The following is an 18917-nucleotide window of genomic DNA, read 5'->3' on the forward strand; positions in this document are numbered from 1 at the left end:
ATAAACAATGTTTGCTATTTTCTGCCTACGCAGGTCAGACTTCATATTGGATGGACAGTGGGATGGTCTCTTATGCAATGTGTAGCCGCTGGACAGGAAATAAAGATAACAACGTGTTTACTCTGTCTCTGGCCTTTATTAAATCGGCTCATGGCTTCGGCAGAATCCTTGACAAAGGCTGTTTTCACTATTTACTTTAGCACAATGTCACTTTCTGTATGTCTGATTGTTTGTCCCAATTAATAACGGATCAAGTGTTTTATTTTCTGTGCGCTTCATTAAAACATAACTTTCCTTCTCCTTCTCCGGTCCAGCCCAGCCGCAGTGGATAGAGAAGATTAATGATACGCAGCTAGACAGTGGTGATCAACTCCGCTGGGACTGCAAAGCATCTGGAAAGCCCAGGCCCATCTATCGCTGGCTAAAGAACGGACTCCCCCTGCTACCCCAGGTACTCTGTGACCAGGTTAATTAAGGATTCCCTCCATTTTATTTTTTGCTATTCCTGCCAATAAAATAACATAATGGATGGACATGTCAAACGAGCAAACAGGTCTTTGTGTTTCGGTGAAGTCGTGAAGCAGGCTTGAATGAGATATTATTATTATTATTATTAATTTAAAGAAGAACTGTAGCAAAGGAAGGATTGGACTCCATCCCAATCAGTAGCTGATACCCTCTTTTCCATGAGGAATTTTTATCTTTTCTCAAATCGAGCATTAGTGGGGTCTGTGTGGCTGATATTGTGGTGGAACCCCTCCCACAGTGTGATGTCAGGACCTAGGTCCTGACTGTTTCCTGCCTGTGAGCCTTGTTGCGTTGTGGGAAATAATGTATTTTTCCAACTGCCAAGCAACCAGTATATCTCTCTATGCATATGTAGGTCTATAAATAAAATATTTTAGCCTATCGCATTGTTAGAGTATGTGGTTATAGATAATGGCAGATGGTGATGTCTGTTTTTTTTTTTTTCATGTCTGCCAGTAGTAAAGATGATTACGATGATTACGTGCAGGCTGATTGTGGAGTAAACAATATAAACAAATCACATGGCAAATATTAATCATTTCTTGATCTCTCTTCTATTTCTTAATTTTCCCTTTTGTAATGTATCGGGGGGTTTTTGTCCCCTTTTTGCTAGAGTTCCTCTTTAACAAAACCAAAATTATCTAAAATAACCAGACCACAAATATTGGTAGTTTAATGTATGTAGGCACTTTTATTGAGGTTTACTCAACTTTAAAACTTTATTTAGAGCTTTATTAAAATTGCTCATTTAACTGAACTAATAAATAATTGAAATGACCAGTCACTAGGCTTGAGCTATAAATCAATCAAAAATCAATAATAAGCCCACCACCCACTATGACAAGGGACTTTAAAAAGAAACTTTAACCCAATCAGTAGCTGATGCCCCTTTCCCACGAGAAATCTTTACCTTTGCTCAAACAGATTATCAGGGGGCTCTGTATGGCTGATATCGTGGAGAAATCCCTCCCACAGTGTGATGTCAGAACCATGGTCCTGACAGTTTCCGGTCTGTGAACCTCATTGCATTGTGGGAAACAAAGGCTTTTTCCAACTGCCAAGCAAGCAATGTCTCCCTCTGTGCATAGAACTCTCAGTAACCAACATTCCGTACATATCACCTGGCAGGAGTAAAGATGTCATAACCAGTGATACATTTCAGAATGTACTGTAAATCAGGGAGAGGAAATTTTTTACAATGGATAAACACTAACTAAATCATTTATAAAATAATATTGTAAAAAAGAAGCGATTATGTTCATTATGTTATTTTCACTAAGGTTTCTCTTTAACCCCCGAATAATTGCCTAACACTAATTGGGCACTTAAACGGCTACAATCAACTACAACCATTAAATACTATGTAGTAGCCAATCGGAAATCGGGTACCAGCTGCATCGGGAGCTCATTTAACTGTAGTCTATTAGGCACCTGCTGATCGCAGTGCCCAATAAACCTGATCTGAGCTTACTACCCTGTAAACCAGAGTTAATTTAATTGCACTAAATATTTTTTTAAAGGACCTCTGTCGCGAAAATCTTAAAATGTAAAATATATTTAAACACATACAAATAAAAAGTATGTTTCTTCCAGAGTAAAATGAGCCATAAACTACTTTTCTCCTCTTTTGCTGTCACTTTGTTCACATCTAAAATCGAAATTGCAGACGCCAGCGGTTTTATGTGCGATTTTTTTTAAGCGATTCCCAGCGCTTACCTGCGCACTGCACTTTTTTGTAAAGCGATTTTCTAAGCGCTTTTGCAGAACGATTTGTTCATTCACTTCCTGACGCAAGTCAAGAAGTGAACTCTTTCACCTGGAAATGAATAAATACAATGTATTTATTTATGAAAGCGCGAACACAATCACTGCATAAAGTGATTTTGTGAGCATTTTGCATTATTCCTATACTTTCCATTGTAGCAAAATCGCCCCAGAAATGGTGCGGGCAGCGTTTTCGTTAGCGGAAAGCAGACAAAATGTGCTGATATGAGCAGTATCACAAGAAATCATTGCACATGCGCTTTTAGGGCGATTTTGAAAATCGCGGGGTGATGAAAAAATAGCGAAAACACCCTAGTTAAAGCCCTTACAGTAAATTAAGTAGAAATCTGACAGAACCAACAGATTTTGGACTGGCCCATCTCCTCATGGGGGCGGGCTCTCAGAGTTTTCTTTATTTTTAAAAGCACTTAGTGAATAGCATTTGCTCCGTCCAACTGCCAAAATAGTGTCTTTATGGTGAGAATCCCCTATGGAGAGATGGACTAACCCAAAACTTGTCAGCAATGTCAGATTTCTACTACTTACTGGAAGTGACGGCAACATAGGAGAAAAGTAATTTATGTCTCATTTTACTCTGGGAGAAATATACTTTTTATTTGTATATGTTTACATGTATTTTACATTTTAACATTTTCTTGACAGTGGTCCTTTAATCACTTGATGACCCATCCTTTACCCCCCCCCCCCTCCCTTAAGGACCTGCGCTGTTTTAGCTGATCTGTGCTGGGTGGGCTGTGCAGCCCCCAGCACAGATCAAACACCAGGCAGAGCGACCAGATCGCCCCCCTTTTTTCCCCACTAGGGGGATGATGTGCTGGGGGGTCTGATCGCTCCTGCCTGCCTGGGTGTTGCGGGGGGGGGGCACCTCAAAGCCCCCCTCCGTGGTGAAATTCCCTCCCTCTCCTCCCTCCCTTCCCCAGAGATCCGAGGCTGCACAGGAACGGATCTGTCCTGTGCAGCCTCTAACAGGCTACTGCCTGTCATGTGACTACGATCCCCGGCCGCTGATTGGACGGGGATCGTTGATCTGGTACAACGCTGCTACTGTTAGCAGCGTTGTACAAATGTAAACAAAGCGGATTATTTCCGCTTGTGTTTACACTTAGCCTGCGAGCCGCGATCGGCGGCCCGCAGGCTATTCATGGAGCCCCCCGCTGTGAATTGACAGGAAACAGCCGCTCGCGCGAGCGGCTGCTTCCTGATTAATTAGCCTGCAGCCGGCGACGCAGAACTGCGTCGCTGGTCCTGCAGCTGCCACTTTGCCGACGCGCGGTATGAGTGCGCGGTCGGCAAGTGGTTAACCTCCTTAACGGTAATCACGAGTGGAAAAAACAAGCCAAGAGCGGTGACCCCGAGCTGGACTCATGGTAGACGCCGGGAGGTCTATGCAAAGCAATGCGCGCAGTGGGCATTGTCACTCACCTCCCGGGGGATCCCGACATCAGCTGCCATTCTTCTTCCTCTCCACGGAGGCTCTGCATCCCCCTGGTGAGATCGACCATCTGTCATCATGATGACAGAAGGCGATCTGACTGCAGGGTTACAGCGCCACTCAGAGGAAGGAGGGAAAACTACAGCTCTGGATCCCAGGCAGGTGAGTGAGTGCTGGGCTGCTGCAGAACTCCCTAGCAGCATGATTTTTCCCAGTTTTAGGGTCTAAAAGCTTGCAAAAAAATTGCACCGCATTTAGACCCTAAAATCCAGAAATAATCATACCGCCAAGGGGGTTAATATTCATTTTTCTTGCACAGGCTTCACTGACAGCCTTAAAGCGGACCCAAACCAAACATTTTTTTAATTCAAAATATTTTGTTGCACCACTCTGACACGTACAAAGATAAATAAACACTCCTATGAGCATTTCAGTGTATGCTTTTCACCCTTCTCTTTTCATAACTAGGGTTATACAGGTGGCAGCCATTACTTCTGAGCTTAGTAGGAGGTTTTAGATGATGGGTGTGTTTGTCACCAGCTACCCTCCTTCACAGGGGCATTGTCTATGTGAAATCTCACACAAGCTGAGATCACCTCCCCTGTGACATCATCAGTAGCAGCCTGTGGTTTTTTTTAGTTTTGTATCTCCTCCACCAGTTTGCCGGAAAAATCACGGCAATTTGAAAGGAAGGGAGGGGTTCCTCCAATAAATGTAAAATATTTTATTTGTCATCATGCAGTTGAAAAAAGGCTGCTACCCTCTTTCCCTGAAAATAAGACCTACCCTGAAAATAAACCCTAGCTGGATTTTTGAGCATGCTTGAAATATAAGCCCTACCCCAAAAATAAGCCCTAGCGGAAGTTAGAGAGGAGGAAGAGGCAGCCAGTTAGTGGGGACAGTGTGGTGTAGTGCCAATCGAGCACTGATCCTGTCATCCCAGCACACAGCAAGGTTATCAGCTGTGTGCAGGGAAGACAGGACAGGTGCCTGATCAGTACAGTAGCATACTTTCAAATCCATGAACATCACAGTACAAAGTAACAGGAAATGTTCTGCTGAGAGACACTTCCTAATAGAAATATAAGACATCCCCTGAAAATAAGCCCTAGCACATCTTTTAGAGCAAAAAATAATATAAGCCAGTGTCTTATTTTCGGAGAAAGACGGTATTTATTATCATAATTTAAAAAAATAGATTTTATTTCTGAAATCTTGTATTTTTTTATTTGGGTCCACTTTAATTAGTCTCCTTCTTTACAAACTGGCCACACATTTTTGGACAGTTGGCAATGGAGGAAGAGATAACAGTGAACAAGTTGGTAACATACTCATACACAGATGATACGGAGTCTGGTTTTATGTGGTATAATTAAACATCATCTAGCTACAGGTGATAATTGATGCCCACAGGAACTAATTATTTCAGAGAATAGGACATATACATATAAAAAAGGAGCAAAGCGGAAAATCTGCTCATTTCTGTGTATATATATAGTTGTGCTTAATTTATATTTCAGCAGTATGCCTTCTTTTCTAATATAGAGACATCTGCTTGTTTTTTTTTCCCAGAGATTAGATGTACACATCACCGACTGCACATATTACTTGTTTACTAGTCCAGTAATTTGACTGCGTTCTGTAGGGAATCAAAGTACAACAGTTGCCTTTTGCTTTTTTTAAACCCAATATTCGTCCAGTGCAAATCCACGGCCATACTTACTAAAATATGTTTTGGGGAGGTTTTAAAGGGAATCCGAGGTGAGGGGAATACGGAGGCTGCCATTTTTATTTCCTTGTAAGCAATGCCAGTTGCCAAGCAGATCTGTTGATGTTGTGGCATAAGTAGTGTCTGAGTCAAAACCCTGGCTAGTCCAGCAAAACCTCAGCTGAATCAGGGTATCTGATCTACCGCATGCTTGTTTGGGGTCTATGGCTAAAAGTATTAGAGACACAGTATCGGGGGGACTGCCAGGAAACAGGTATTGTTTAAAATGAAATACAAATGGCAGCCTCCATATCACTCTCACCTCAGGTTCACTTTAAGTGCTAAGACACAAATCTCACCTGGGTTACATTCACTGCCACCATGTTCTTTTAGGTGTACGATATTGCCAAATCTTCTTTTTGAGCAATATATATATGTTTTTTTTTACTTCCTTGCTTTCTCTTTTTTTCACACTAGCCTCCTCCAATCGTGCACCAAAATTTAGTCTCTCGGCATCCTAGCCGCAATTTAGATTGCGGTTTATGGAGTAGTGAATACACAACATGCACCTGTGTTCCAAAAACAGAGGAAGAAACAATATAAACACTTCCTGATCAACAGTTGGACAGGTTTCGAGAGTGGACTGTTATCCCCCAGCTCCTGATGTCAGACTATATCCAACAAGGAGCAATATGGTTGCCGATGGCCTCGCCATCATCGGATCTAATTCGACTCATTAGGCCATTCTGATCAGTGTCTGAATAATTCAAGCACTTTGATCCCCTGTGGCACCAAGTTTCACCACGAAATATAAATATTATGTAGGCCCATTTAGACTCACTCTGCCTTAGCCATCATCGGATCTATTCCAACCCTGCTTCATGCCCCTCAGATCAAACTTTGATATTTCTGGCACCACGGTGGTGTGGCAGGCAGGGTGAGGGTGAGGCAGAGGCGAGAGAGGCTTCAGCCTCAGGGCGCAGTGTAGGAGGGGGCGCACAGCTCACTCGGCTCTCATTCCCATATTGTGTTTGAAGCAAAGAGAAATAAGAAAAGGGATACATGGCAGTGACTGCAGCCAGATAACTAAAGATTAAGTGTGTGACAGCTGGGTTGGGAGGGATGGAGAGAGCACTTTGGTGGCTCCGCCTTGGGTGCTGGAGTACCTTGTTCCAGCTCTAGTTGCAGTTAATTACGTATTACATCGGCATATGTGCATTGCAGGGCCAAGCTACAGCGTACAAGCTGGTGCCAGCCCTGCCCCCTCACTCTGAGTGATGGGTGACCTCCTCACACTAACACATGCAAGAAGAGACACCGCTGACTCTCCCCGAACTGATCACTAAAATTGCAGAAAAGTAAGTGCTAGGGGTCAGTAAATGCTGTGAAGCATACAGTCAGTGAAAAGTATGCTTCACCATAACAGTTAGCACACCTGTTTTGCGTAACGGTTAGCACACCTGTTAGAATGCCTGTTTCATGATAACGCACTGCATGCGCTGTGAAAGTAGCCTCAGGCCTGGAACCCACTACAAAGCGCTATCGCTAATCGCAATCTCTAGCATTTTTAATGAGCATTTTGTCGATTCCATGAGCGTTTTTGGGCGCTTTTGGTAGCGATTTTAAAAAGTGTAAGTGTTTTGCCAGCGATTGTGTAGTGATTTGCGATTAGCGGTTTTAATTCTGATTGGTCCTTTCAATTAATTTAAATTTTTTTACAGTGCGCAATAATTTAAAAACTCTAGCAAAATCACTCTGTATAGCAATTCATGAGCAATTACGCCAGTGTTTATATACTTTACATTGCAGAAACGCTAACGCAAATCGCTAACGCTTAAAAATGCTGCATGTCCTGCGTTTGCGATTTTGCAAATCGCAATCACTCCAGTGGAATTTGGCCCATCCATTAACATTAGCTGAGCATTTAGGGAACATGCTAGTGGTTTGAATCGCTCCCTAAACTCTCAAAAAATTGCTCTACTGGGTTCCAGCCCTAAGGCTCTAAGGCTCGGTTTACCATTTGCTGGGAATCCATTCTGCACAGAGTGGAGTGGAATATTATTATATGTTATTGACAGTTATGTGTTATGAACAAAAATTATATGGAGTACACACAAATAAAATATTCATACAGAAGAGTCCCCGGTATCAGGCACCGGCGGGGATTGTCTAAAGCCGGATACATAGGCTTGCCGGTTGCTTGAGCAACTGGCCTACAAAGCTCAAACCTCCCCCTTAAATACTCATTAAGCCTCCAACAATGTTTAGCAGCCTCCCTGCATCACCTAGCTGTAGCGGGCTCCTAGCAGATTTTCGGACTCCCTCGCGCCCGCAAGCCATTGTGTAACCTGACTGGCATCACTTCAGGCGACTCGCTGACTTGCATGCACAGACACCAGAGGCCGCTAGGTGATGCAGGGAGGCTGATAGATGACCCTGGGGGCTCGGTAAGTATTTTGAAAGCCCCAAAACTCGCCCCCCAAAAAAGTCCCCGTTATCCCCTCAGCCATGTTGGTTAGATGAGACTTCCAGGGGGGGGGGGGGAGAAGAGGCTTTGTGGGCCCCCCTTTCCTCCATCTCCCCAATTGCAAGTGTAGCCAATTAGCAAAAATATCTCCCCGTCCCTGCCACCTTCTCCCGCCATGCAGAGTAATATGTAGCTGGGGCTTCCAGACACTGCTTCACAGCAGAACACTCCCTGCTGCCATTCTCCGGCTCCCAATCCTGTGACCCATATGGGGTTCAGGTACCAAGGGGGCCCCATGCTATCTTTTTTGCAGCGGAGCCCTATAAAATCTAGTTACGCCTCTGGTCATTACTTCCTATACTGGCCAATTAAAGCATGCCTCAAGGTGAACAATTGCTGATCATCTTTAGAGAGTAGCAGTATTGTACCATGTTAGCCATAAAAGCAAGATGTTTTGAATTAGGATTATACCAAGTTAGCCAATAAATGGTATCATCCTGATTTAGAACTTCATCTTTAGAGAGAGTAAGAAAACGGTCGGATCACAGCAGAGTCCTGGATGATACTTAGACCAGATGTGGTGGGAAATCTGCCCAGTGTAACCACAAACCAGCAATGAAAACCTGAGAAAAAGTTATGTCTTGTGAGTTTGACATTTCCATACATATGTCTTCTGCCTTCCATGCAACAGATACTTTATCTAACAGCTGACAGGTATAAAACACATTTTTCACAAGCTTGAAGCAGAGCTAATGAGCCAAGTCCCGGTCGCATTGTTTCTCATTCATCACTTGTAACTTCTATTACAGAACAGAGTGGAGATGGTGAGCGGCATGTTGACAATTCATAACGTCAGCCAATCGGATGCTGGAATGTACCAATGTCTGGCAGAAAATATCTATGGGATCATCTATGGAAGTGCTGAGCTGAAGGTTCTAGGTAGGTCAGCAGTATCCTTATCCGAGAGAAAAATAGATTCATGAGGAAATCACTGAGCATTGAGGAATATGGGCATGTCTTGTATTTCCTTTCACAAGATAACGGTTTCAATTTTATTTTTTGTAGAAATAAGGAAATGGTACATAGTTCTTCTAACTGTATTATTAACAAAAATACAGTGTGTTTAAATATAGCTGTGAATAGTAATATGACCTTGCCTGCTGACAGTTTTCGTTTTTGAGGTCTGTAGGTGTTAGTAATAATCAGCAAGACACATAAACTTTATTTAGTGGAAAATGTTTTACATGTTCAAAAACACCATGGGTTTCTCCTACCATGAAAAAAAAAATTGTTAGCCAGCTGAAAAAAAAAGAAGGCAGTGGCCTTGCTATGGAAAAAGAAAGGGGCAATCATTGCCACAGATTACAGGGAGATGACTTTGAGGCATTGTCCAAAAATATTAGGAAGGGAAAAGAAAAACAATTGGCAGTCCTCACCTCAGAGGATGTTCTTGATACCTCCCTGGACAGTCTTGGGATGTTCTTTCATCCCCAAGTTCTTCTAAACATGAAAACACGAGTGAGTCCGGTCTTGACATGCACAGCGCAGATGTCCTCAACTTTTGAAGTACTTCAGAAGACTGCCAAGGAGTCCCAAAGGTGTGTAACGTCTTCAGTGGGGGACAACGGTGCAATGAAGGTATGGAATGAAGACTAGGAAGTCTCTATGAGATCCAGAGCCTTTCCTCTCCATAGATGAGTACGATTCTTTGCGTCAGGTTTGCTTTAAGATGTGCTGAACAGGAGGACAACTGAAAGTTTCTATAACCCATATGTAGAACAACAATTCCCCTGTATCTGCAGTTTTCAGCCTTGGGCCGCTAGTTGCACCATATTTAAAGAGGCTTGTAATACAAATTTCACATCCAGTACATTTCCCGCCTGCATGCACACACAAAAAGAAAAAAAAAACCTTTTGATTCCCGGTCTCAGTACAAAATGTATAAACATTGTTAGCTGTGACTCTTTGTTAGTGCCTAAAATGAGAGATGCCTTTGTAGAAATGTTCTATGGAGGCACAATGGAGCAAGGTACGGCAAAATCAGTGGGAGATTTATTGTGATTCAGATCGGTGATTGTTATTTTCATATGTGTGTTTTCGTTTAACAGCATCCGCTCCCTCGTTCGAGCTCAACCAACGGCAAAAAACAATAATCATCACCAAGGGCAAGGAAGTCATTATGGAGTGTAAACCACAGGCATCTCCCAAACCAACCATCTCCTGGATGAAAGGTGACAGAGCTGTGAGGCAGAACAAGAGGTTAGAAACTGTCAAGTTTACTTCTATAATTAATCGGTTATGAGAAGTTTGTGCTTTCTCAGGCACCTGTCAGCTTTGCCGTTGTTCACATTTCTCTCGGCAAGGAAGTAGGAAATGTATATTGTCTGACAAGCAAGCCGAGTTCGAGTTTTTTCTTCTTGTACACATCCCATGCCTTAATTACAAGGGATCGGGACTTGCTTAAATACATTTTTTCATAACAGATACAGTATATGTAGGCTGCCTTCTAAAGATGCTACAGCTGTCATGAGAATCCATTGATTTAGATGATTTCTGAGTCATACGTCAAGAAGTGGGACACTATCCGTACCTTGAAGTGAGAAATGGGCTCACCACAGCCTGCTCCAACTGTAACGTCTTTCCCATTGAGTTCTGTTTCTTCCTTGCATGTGGCTGCCATCTTCATGGTGATGTCAGCACTATACATAAAACAGGGTGAATTCATAGCATTTTGGACTGCTGTGTAAAGTGTCCTCATCCTGTTATCTATAATAACAGGTATCGGGCAGCCAAAAGTTATTTTGTAGCACTTTGTAAAAGAGATGCATCTCAGGGATCTTTTTGATTTTCAGCCAGAAATCGTTTGAAATTACAATCAGGCAGCCATGTTGGGGCAACGATCTCCGGCAGATGCGATTTCTAGTGCTGCTCATCCAATATTCGGGTACCCGAACTACCCAGATATTCCGAACTTTTTCTACTATTCGACCTCGGATTCGGATTCCGGATATCTGTGCAAATCCGAATAGCTATATCCGAGTTAATGCGGATATCAGAGGGCTCCCAGCCTAAGCCCTAGCACCCAATCACAGAAGGGAACACTGGCCAGCCCCCCCTGTATATTAAGGAGGGGTGCCATGATGATAAATCTCGTCCTTGCTTGTGACTGCTCACTGAGAGACATGCTCCAGTGCTGCTGGCCTGGAAAGTGCTGTATACAGTGATAATAAACCTAAAGCTTTTCAGTGCTAAACACCTTCACTACACTATTGTTTATTATTTAGCTAGCTTGATTTCATTCAGTGACAGTCAGACTCTGTGCTGCAGCAGCTGATAGTTAGGTCCTGTGTCTGTGTGTGCTGTGCATGTGCACAGACCAGGCCTGCTGCTGGCCTGCTATTAGCCTTAGCTACAGTATAGGTTAGGGAATAGGATTACTGTGTTATTGTGTAGTTAGTACTGCAGTGCTAGTTAGTTGTTAGAGTAGTACTGTGTTAACTTACTACATATTATTGCAGTGCTGCTGTGCTGAGTAGTGTCAGTGTGACAGTTAGTGTGCACTGTCTTCTACTCTGCTGTCTGTCACTCCATGCTGATTTGCTTTAAAGGCCAACCACGATTTTAATAAAGTACAAGTACCCCACATCGTCTGGCTGAAGCAAGCTGGCGCTGGCAGTGGTCAGACTCAGAGCACCAGAACCCCCTCTGCCACTCCTGTCGACACTGAGGCCTGTCCAGGCAGCGAGTCCTCAGTGGCCTCCTCTGCACCCTCCACCGCTTCCCATGCAAGGAAAAAAAATGCAGCCAGACCATGTTGGGCGAGTCTTTCCCTGTTGTTGGCAAGAGAGGGACATGAAGTGGCTGGGAATCACTATGCCTGCCTTACCACCCTTTACCACCGCAACCTCCTGGCTCCTCCTGATTGTTAACTATTACTAACTAAGCAGCCTGGTTCACAAATTTTTTACAGCCATGGTACCAACGCTATGTGCCACGTACACGTGCCAAGTACACTTGCCACGTGCCACATGCCACGTACACGTGCCACGTACCACGTCCGGCATGCTCCTGGCACACATTACACCTGCTGCTGCTGCATTGCTCTGCTCATGCTGCCTGTGCTGCTCCCACCGCCAGGGTGCCAAAGGCCACTGCTGCTGTGCTGATACCACCTATATTTAACCCAAGATCACAATTGCTGCATAATTTTTTTGAGGTGTCTGGGCTGAAAACTGTCATGTCCCAGTTGTGCGGTTGGACTTTGGACACAATGTGGGCTGCACGACTGCTGTCTGGAACCTAGTTTTGATGTTAATTTACAACCATTTTTTTTTTTTGTATTTTAACTCCCCACATAATCAATTAGTGTTTCTCTTTAAAAAAAAAAAAAAAAAAAACCATGATGCTACATGCATCATTTACCCTAAAAAACGTTTTGGAAGCAATTTAAAGCCACTTCTGGTTTTCTATCCGGACATCCGAATCAATTCGGATTTCCCAGATAATGGGTTTGGATATAATAATAATAATAATAATAATCCGAACATTTGTATAGCGCTTTTCTCCTGTCGGACTCAAAGCGCTCAAGAGCTGCAGCCACTGGGACGCGCTCAGGAGGCCACCCTGCAGTGTTAGGGAGTCTTGCCTTGAACTCCTTACTGAATAGGTACTTGACCTAGCCAGGATTCGAACCCTGGTCTCCCATGTCAAAGGCGGATATCCGATTCTATTCGGGTACCAGAACGTTCGGATTCGGATATCCGATCCGGATCCAGATATAATGGTATCCGGATCCGAATCAATTCGGATTTTAAAAAGAGGTATCCGAGCAGCACTAGCGATTTCATCTAAGCAGGTCATTTCGGCGCTTGATGGCTGCCGCATAGAACTGGATATGGGTGTTGCTGTAGCTGTAATGCTGTAGCTTCATAGATGCATATGGGTTGTCCCACTGAAATTCAGATGTCGGCAATCGCTGGACCCCAAATTACACATCTGAAGGTGAAACTAGGTACACAGTAATTCAATTTCTGTTGTACAATTCTGCATTCTCCGATTGACCCAATGCTTCCCAGTCTTATTATTACTATTTAGTATGTATATAGTGTCAACATCTTCTGCAGCGCTGTACAGAGTATGTTGTCTTGTCACTTGTCCCTCAGAGGGGTTCACAATCTAATCCCTACCATACGTCGATGTATGTATTGTGTAGTGTATGTTGGGCCAATTTAGGAGAAAGCCAATTAATTCATCTGTATGTTTTTGGGATGTGGGAGGAATCCAGATTGCCTAGAGAAAACCCACACCGACATGGGGAGAACATACACACTCCATACAGATGGTGTCCTGGCTGAGGACCCAGTGCTTCAAGAGTTCTAACAACTACCGTAGGCCACTGTGATGTCCTAGTCTTGTGATTGGCCTAACATTTCTGAATGTCGGTAATGCGGCATTCCCACAGAATTCCAATTTCCACCACAGGAAGCCAATTTCCAATTGGAAACTCAGAAGATCATCCCTACTACAGATAAAGGTGAGGTTGCAGCAGTGAAAATGGTAGAATTCAATATTTGGAATCAATGACCACAGATAGTCAATGAGCTGCAAAGAATTCTGACCTGTGTGTGTGAATTTAATGCAAATTTCCTGCAGGTTCAAAACGCTCCAATGAAATACACTTCCTGCTAAATTTTAATTGGCTGAATTCCAAGCTGCGCACAACTTTCCCGGCATCTGCATGCAGATCAGAACTATTTGCACCTCAATTACCATCACTAGCAAAGATAGCTAAATGAGTAAATGAGGAAAAGCTAATGCAGGAAATAAAATAACTAAAAAACAAACAAAAAAAAACCTCCAAAAAAGAAAATGGACATTTTCCCAGTATGTCCACACACAAACACTTAATATTGCACTGCTAGGGAACTCCACAGCCATTACAGCACATGAAGCAAGATGTCCAGGTGACATTTAGCTAGCTATTTCTGTGTGTCCTGGCTGGCAGCTGGGACTTACAGCCAAAGTGGCCACCCTACTGTTCCGGTAGATGTACCAGGTCACCCAACATGCCAAACACCTGTCCCAACACCTGGAAGAGCACTGAAAATGCACTCAACACCTGTCCCAACACCCGGCACGTGGGCCCTGGTGACACCTTATTGTTAGTACCTGATTCAGCAGCCAGACAATTTACATATTTATCAAGAGATTTCCTTCCTCTCTTGCCAATTAAAATGCAATCCTACAGCAGCAGATGGATTAAAAGGACAAATTGTCCAGACGCTTGTTCCACTTACGGAAGGTCCTTACCAGTTTCTTGTGATGGATGGCATCCATAAATTGCTCATTGACTTTTGTTTATTTGTCTTTTGCGCATCTGCTTATCTTAGCTAGGGGCTACTTTCTACTGTGCGCTACCTACGTATGATTTGCTAGTGTGGTAACTATAGCAACCCATAGTGATAGCGAAGCCTATGGAGTGTATAGGAACAATTTAGTTTTCTCAGCTTTGTTAAGTTGGCTATTTTCAGCGTCGTCGTTCAGATAATCCTGCTGATAGTTGAGGACATTTCTAGCCATTGTACATATATATTTCACTGTGGGACATAAATTACTCTGTGTCATCTATATTTAATATTCAGACATCTAATTCAATAAAGCGGATGTCAACGGTGACTTTTGTAGATGGTAACGTGAAAAAAAGGGGAGGCTCTGTACAGCTCTGACATCCACTGATGGATAGATGGATGTTTTGCCCTTTTGCATTTGAAAGGCTTGGACAGGTCACTGGCTCGACATTTTTAGGCTTCAAAAGTTTGAAATAGAGACAAGCTCCCTGTTGAATAAATTCGGCTTACGGTAAATGTGAGCACATGGAGACATAGTTCTAATACCAGGGGAATATCTGGGTACTATAGAGCCTATGGCAAACACTGAAATTGCACCGCTACCCCATTCAGAGCCCCCTTCCCTTCTAACAACAGCGTTGTTTCTCGCATACATGTGTTATGGTTGCCTGCATTTTTGGCTCGGGATTTTGCTTAAGTTACTTTTTTGGAAAAATCTCTTCTTATTTCCTCACTGTCCTCTTTTCTAACACTAAGTCAAGTGCACCCTACATACATAGATTAAGTAGCCATGTTTCCTAGATAACAGAATTAACCTGATCTGAGGTCTGAGTGACAGGGAGGCACAGGGGCAGGCAGGGGGTGCAGCACAGGATCAGGTGTAGCGCCCATGTTGCTGTGGCGCCCATGGAATGAGATATGCCTGCACCCCTCTAGATATGCCTCTGAATAGTACGCTCAAAGGCGTAAGTACAGAGTGAGGCTTGTCTTGGGGCCTGGATTTACATGCATTTACAAATACTTCCGAGTTGACTCTGCATTCTCTGGTTGGTCCAATGCTTCAGAGTTCTGTGATTTGACTAAAATTACAGAGTTGCAGTAAAACAATATTTCTTCAGAAATGCAATTTCCGTTTTTTGATTTCCAAGGAGTCTTTTTTTGGTCAATTTTTTGCATTCTCCGATTGGTCAAATACCTCTGAGTTGACTCTGCATTCTCTGATTGGTCAAATGTTTCTGAGTTATGTGATTGGGCTAAAATTACAGAGTTGAGGTAATGTAGTATTTCTGAGGAAATCTTATTTCCGATTTCCATTTTTCAATTTCCAAGTTCTGGTCAGAAATGCCGAATTCCGATCCAAAATGAGTAAATTTCATCTCCGCGGAATCCGAATGAGCATCCCAAGTTGTAGCCTTAACAAATAATAAGCCTGCATCCCCATACAGCTTTACATTTTCAGCAACACTGGTTGCTCCCACTAAAAGGGTTTTGCTGAACCCTGCCCCCCTTCCTTCTACAAAGCCAGATTATACTCCGCCTATGGGTGTGGCAATTTAGCTCTTCCCACAGCCCCATTTGACTTATGTTTGCTTCTGCACAGGTTATGATGTGGCTAGGGGGCAGGATGATATATGACTGAGTGTTGTTGTGTGTGTGGGTGTGGTTTGATCAGGAAGAGGTGTGGCATAAGAAGGTAGCGGCCTGGAATGTAAGAAAGGGAGTGTGGTTGAGCTTCCAAGCCTAACATTTAAAGGCAACTCATCATCCTTTCCATTTGCTAGTGTCTTAGTGAAATTTACTTGCACATACAGCGCATGTTCCTTTAATCAGGCATTGCAAAAACGACATGACATGCTTTATAGTCCCTAGTTTGCATAACACTCATAATACACATGCTTGTTTTGCAATCCAAGTCAATAAAGTCATCTTTGGATCACTTTAAAGGGTCCCTGAACAGAGGATAAAAATGGAATTTGCACTTATCTGGGGCTTCCTCCAGCCCACTGTAGCCCGTGAGGTCCCTCCGCATTCTCTGGGTCCCCTCTGCTCTCTCATTGGTGGCTCAAGTAGCTTTTGACTTCGCTGGCAGTCGTGCGCAACTGCACATTCAACGGGCGGTTGAATGTGCAGTTGTGCATGACTCCCAGCGAAGTCAAAAGCTACTTGAGCCGCCAATGAGAGAGTCCATGCGCCTGACTCAATCACGCCCCTGTCAAAAGAATGAACCACTTGTGGCGAGGTGTGAGTGATTGAGCCGAGTGTGCAAAAATTCATACCTGTGGGCCCCCTCGGAAAGCTTCAGAGACAATTGTGTCCTCGAGTGCCTCCAAGAATGGGCAGCTCCATACAGAGCTGTCTGTCATTTGAAGCACTTGGTGAATTTGAGTGCTTCTGAAGCCTTCCGAGGGCTCCTGGAGGCTGCAAATTTGAACTGGGGACAGTGCTGAACCAAGGACACTGTGAGAGAACTGGGAAGGCTCTATGAGATCTAAAGCATACCCTCTCCATAGGTGAGTATGCGACTGTAAGAAAAAAAGAAAATGGCTACACATTTGCTTTAAGCATTACTGTACTTATGCCCAAGAGCATAATTACTTGATTGCTATTAAAATGTTGTCTGGGTTTAGTTGGCCTTTTATATATAACAAAAATGGAAATACCCTTAAAAGGGTACCTGAGCCGTAGCTAAAAATGGAATTCTGAACTTACCTGGGGCTTCCTCAAGACCCCCTCCCTCCCCCCCCCCTTCCATAGGCCACAAGGTCCTTTTGGCATCCTCTGCGTCTCCTCTGTGCTCCTGCTGGTGGCTCCGTAAGACGTGTGACTTTGCCTGGAGTCATGCGCAGCTGCACATGCATGGCCTGTCTGTGCACCCGGATCGATCATGCGTCCATCGTCATGAACATTCTGTGCAAGAGTGGCTCTCAAAAGACTGAACCATGCCTGCGCAGAACACTCACGGCAACAGGTGCTTGATTGCCAGAAGGTGTAGAGAAGGGACACAGAGGACGCTGAGGTACCTCGCAGACTACAGACAGGGAGGTGGAAGCCCAGCGTAAGTTCAGAATTCCATTTTTAGGCACTGCTCAGGTTTCCTTTAACCTCCCTCCTTTTTTTCTTTTCTTTAGCATGTAGCTAGCGTAGTGCTAGCTACATGCTTCCCCCCCCTCCCTGCGGCGTCCGCCCAGCCCCTCCGATCCCCTCCAGCACGTAATCCCAACAGGAAATACCGTTCTGAACGGGATTTCCTGTATGGGCTTCCCTCGTCGCCATGGCGACGATCGCAATGACGTCATCGATGTCGTGACGTCAGATGGGGACCCGATCCACCCCTCAGCGCTGCCTGGCACTGATTGGCCAAGCTGCGCAAGGGGTCTGGGGAGGCAGCGCGGCGGGTAGCGGCGGATCGGCGGCGAGCGGCGGCGATCGTATAGAACACGCAGCTAGCAAAGTGCTAGCAAAGTGTTTAAAAAAATGATGCAAATCGGCCCAGCAGGGCATGAGAAATCCTCCTGCGCGGCATAGCCCGAGCTGAGCTCGGTCTTAACGCCAGGGAGGTTAATCACACAAATTATTCCATGTCTTTAAAAAGAAAATATGCCTTTAGTCTATTAAAATGCTGAAAGTTTTCTTGCTTCAGACTTGTTGAATGAGTTTGAGATGTGTCTTTGCTGCGGCGACTTGAAAGGCCAGGTCACAGCTCATTCTTCAAACCTTCAGTAAAGTCTGTGAAGTCTGCATAAAGTCGTGGAACGGGGTACTCCGCCAAAGAGAAATGAGACAGCAGCGAGCCAAATGAATTTAGAAAGTGACAGTCTCATCATCGGGCTCTAATTATGGATTTGCCTCTTCTGCGCTGTGAAGTATGCATTGGCTTTATTAACATTCTGACAAAGTTTCTGTGTTTTGTATGCAAGAAACTTTGTTTAATTAATCGATGTAGTCTGTTTGAGCTTTTGGCAAAACAAATCATATCTATATTAACAATTAAAGTTATTATTTGTGTATTGGCTGCATCCATATACTCTGATACCGAAGCTGGGCTTTTTGGCAAATAGTGCCAAAGCTAGACTTGGCTATAGCAGTAATGTTATAGTCTGTGCTCCAGGCACAGATAATTCAGGGATCCAGCAATTATCAGCCCCTAAATTACGCAAAAAAAAAAGAACCACACACCTTTGTCTAGCACAGGGGTCGGCAACCCGCGGCTCCAGAGCCGCATGCGGCTCTTTTTCACCTTTGCCGCGGCTCCTAGGCCGCGGCTCAGCCGCAGCTCCAGTAGTGTGTGTCAGTGGCTGCGACTTGCATGTGACGTGTGCTGCCGCTGGCCGGCAGCCTATCAGAGAGGCGGCCGGACCGGTGCAGTGCAGGGCTTCAGGCGGCCATTTTCCCGTAGCCCTGCAGTGTAATGCAGGCAGGACGTGACGTCAGGAAGGAAGAGGATCGTGGGAGTTGCGCGCCACAAGGAGGTCGGGACCGGAGGTCGGGACAGGAGGAGATCGTGACAGGAGGTCTTCTGACTAGGTGAGTAAATGGGTTTTTCTTTTCATATCTGCTGAAGGATTGTGCATATTGGGGTCAGATCTGCTGAAGGATTGTGCATATTGGGGTCAGATCTGCTGAAGGATTGTGCATATTGGGGTCATATCT

General features: G+C 44.3%; 1 protein-coding gene across 2 annotated transcripts in view; it reads left to right on the forward strand.

Moving 5' to 3' along the window:
- Positions 1 to 18917, forward strand: part of CNTN5 (contactin 5) — a 1437092-nt gene that overhangs the window by 1080233 nt on the left and 337942 nt on the right. For both annotated transcript variants that reach the window (XM_068266844.1, XM_068266845.1), the window contains exons 12-14: positions 315 to 451; positions 8730 to 8859; positions 10029 to 10179. In XM_068266844.1, coding sequence (XP_068122945.1) covers positions 315 to 451; positions 8730 to 8859; positions 10029 to 10179 — 418 coding nt within the window. The remainder of the gene's footprint in view (positions 1 to 314; positions 452 to 8729; positions 8860 to 10028; positions 10180 to 18917) is intronic.

This window comes from Hyperolius riggenbachi, chromosome 2 (genome assembly GCF_040937935.1).
Source record: "Hyperolius riggenbachi isolate aHypRig1 chromosome 2, aHypRig1.pri, whole genome shotgun sequence".
Classification (NCBI taxonomy): Eukaryota; Metazoa; Chordata; class Amphibia; order Anura; family Hyperoliidae; genus Hyperolius; species Hyperolius riggenbachi.